The sequence below is a fragment of the Acipenser ruthenus genome, chromosome 6, assembly GCF_902713425.1.
Source record: "Acipenser ruthenus chromosome 6, fAciRut3.2 maternal haplotype, whole genome shotgun sequence".
In the NCBI taxonomy this organism is placed as follows: domain Eukaryota; kingdom Metazoa; phylum Chordata; class Actinopteri; order Acipenseriformes; family Acipenseridae; genus Acipenser; species Acipenser ruthenus.
In genome coordinates this window covers 56,166,255-56,168,755 of record NC_081194.1, presented here as the reverse complement: position 1 = coordinate 56,168,755, position 2,501 = coordinate 56,166,255, and the positions used below count along the sequence as shown (strand labels likewise).

Below are 2,501 nucleotides of genomic sequence, written 5' to 3'. Positions count from 1 at the left end.
AAAATTAAAAATGTACAGTTCTGTTGTGTGCTTGGAATTAATTTTTAATTTGAATAGTTGTGCTAGATTGAAGCTCCTTGTGAACACATGCATAAAATATCTGAGTTTTCTTTCAGTAACCTGCTTTTTTAGTTCATGCTGAATTGTACAACATTCTGAAATAAGCCATTTTTTGTGTTTGTTGACTGAATATCCTTCATGCTGATTTGACTTTCATTGTGCAGTAATAAAAGTATTTTTGTATTTTTATTGTATCTTATTATATTTTTATAGAGGGCATAGGCAGTATTTACTGTAAATAGGCAGTTAATTAAAAATAGTGGGGGACTTCACATGTGTTAATGTTACTTTGCAAATGAGAAATTATGGTAACTAAATTATTTTTCTGTGCTAGGTCTGTTTATGTCAAAATAATAAAAAAGTATAATGTTTAATAAAAAAATAAAAATATATGTATATAGTTAAAACATGATGTATACTTTGTTTATATGTAATAAAACAAAAATTTTAGTGGATAAAACAAAATAAAACAAAATTTGTGAAAAATAAAACGCAAAATTATAAATAATAATAATAATTTCATGGGGCTTTAGTTATACCCATCAGTGTGAAGCACCCCAGGAGGATATTACTGCATGCGATCTCCCAAATAAATGCTTTGAGTTTGTTGGTGCATCTATTTGTTCTAAAACAGCAAGTCTCGAGGTAAGCTTTTTCTTTAAATGCAGCAATTTCTAGAATGGCAATAATGGCCCCTCATAATTAGGGTGTTTTCTAATTAGCCACAACTGAATGGGTTGATTACTTCATTGTTCTTTTGATCAGTTTAGCTGGAGTGGCTACAAGGACATCTTGAGGTTGAGGACTGAATTGCAGGTTAGTCATGTTCTAATTCTCCCATGAATTTCACAGGGCCCTAATTATGGCAGGTTGAACTATAAGAAACCACGCAGACAAACACATTTCCTGATTATCAGGTTTATCTGAAAACTGCTAAAAAGGCATTGCCTGAAATTAATTTGTTTCTTGTAGTTTTACTTCCAGCAATGAAATTGTAAAAAAAAAGCCTCGAAGCCTTTAGCATGTTGCACACCTTGCTGTAGGAAGAAAATCAGGTTGCGGATGCCTTTGATTGTGTACCTGTGCAACAAAAAACAAAAAAAAATGTATGATTGTTTTGAAGAAAGGAATACAGGTGTAGTCTGTGTTACAATACAACTTTTCTAACCTAATTTGGTGTTGGTATTACAGATTCCCTTTCAGAAGTTCTACTTAAAAAAATAAAACAAAAAAAAGATTGAGAGAGTGACAAATATCCTGAGTTTAACATCCACTGTAACTTGCTTATATTTCCTGGTAACTGCTTTTTAGTAACACATCTTAAAGTAACAGGAAACATGGCTGCAGGATACGTATTAGCTAATAGGAACCGGACGAGCATTAAGTGGGCTAAATGGCTTCCTCTCATTTATACATTTTCATATGTTCTTAATGCCTTCCTCAATTTTCAGCGAGTATAGCAGAAATCACATTTTGAAAATGTTTCCCTGTCAATGTTTCCAAGGAAATAATTGAAGAAAAGACTGAAAGCAAAGGTGACAAGTAAGTGAATACTTGTTCACTAGGAACTGGACTGGTCTCAAAGGCTACTGAGCCAGCTGGACCCTTTCTACAGTAAATGTAAGGGACAATGCAGCTGGAGACCCAGGGTGTTGCCTTTACCTCTTGTAGAAGTGGAAGCGTTCAGTAAACAGGAGGAACTGCTTCTCTCCCTTCTGGAAGAAGTGCCTGGCTCTGGAGACTTCCAATTTCTTGGGAGTACTCGCAGATTTGTGTACAGTTGAGCTCCTCCTTGTGCAGGTAGTTGCGCATTTGGACGTAGTTGAAATAGGAGGGGATGTAGATGAGTGTGTGAGACATGACCACATCCCGGTACTGCGGGAGAACCTTGTCAATGAAGAACTGGAATCTGAGGAGGAGGATGGAGAACAGACACAAGTCACAATCTAAAATAATTACTGAAAAAGAAAAATAAAATCTTACACTTCCAAATGCAAAAAAATAGCCTAATTACCTTGTATGTATGATTAAATGTAGTTATAATTTGTAGTTATGTTAGGTGAGATTTTTTTTTTTTTTTACAGCCTTAGCAATAACATCAAGTTACATGAAAAATAAAGAGAGCAGACCTGGTGTACTGATCCATGAAGCTCTGGAAAACGTGAGGCAGCTGCATCAGCACCTGACTGATGAAGCCAGTTTTGGGCAAGTTCTTCATCGCCACATGTAACACATTTTTAACAATTAGCTGTTTTTGTTCATTTAAAAAAAAAAAATGAATATCATAAGTTAGTTCAATATAACTTCTGATGAGGTGGTAAACAAGTGCAAGGTTTTTGTCATTTCTAGCGATCTGATTTTTGTATCCGAATACATGTCAATATATATATATATATATATATATATATATATATATATATATATATATATATATACATATT

At 33.9% G+C, this 2,501-nt stretch overlaps 1 protein-coding gene across 1 annotated transcript; it reads right to left on the bottom strand.

Moving 5' to 3' along the window:
- Positions 1-703: 703 nt before the first annotated feature.
- LOC131737385 (U3 small nucleolar RNA-associated protein 25 homolog) lies at positions 704-2,292 on the bottom strand. The gene is made up of 3 exons (XM_059025939.1): positions 2,190-2,292; positions 1,723-1,969; positions 704-1,140 (listed from the first exon to the last, which is right to left on the bottom strand). Exons 1-2 carry the CDS (start codon positions 2,276-2,278, stop codon positions 1,744-1,746), a joined length of 315 nt encoding a protein of 104 aa, XP_058881922.1. The 5' UTR covers positions 2,279-2,292; the 3' UTR covers positions 704-1,140; positions 1,723-1,743.
- Positions 2,293-2,501: the final 209 nt, after the last annotated feature.

Excerpts from the sequence above, each read along its gene's own strand:
- LOC131737385 (XM_059025939.1), bottom strand. The coding sequence starts at position 2,278 with ATGAAGAACTTGCCCAAAACTGGCTTCATCAGTCAGGTGCTGATGCAG. Across the intron at positions 1,970-2,189 it reads TTCATGGATCAGTACACCAG|ATTCCAGTTCTTCATTGACA; the intron begins GTCTGCTCTCTT and ends CCTCCTCCTCAG.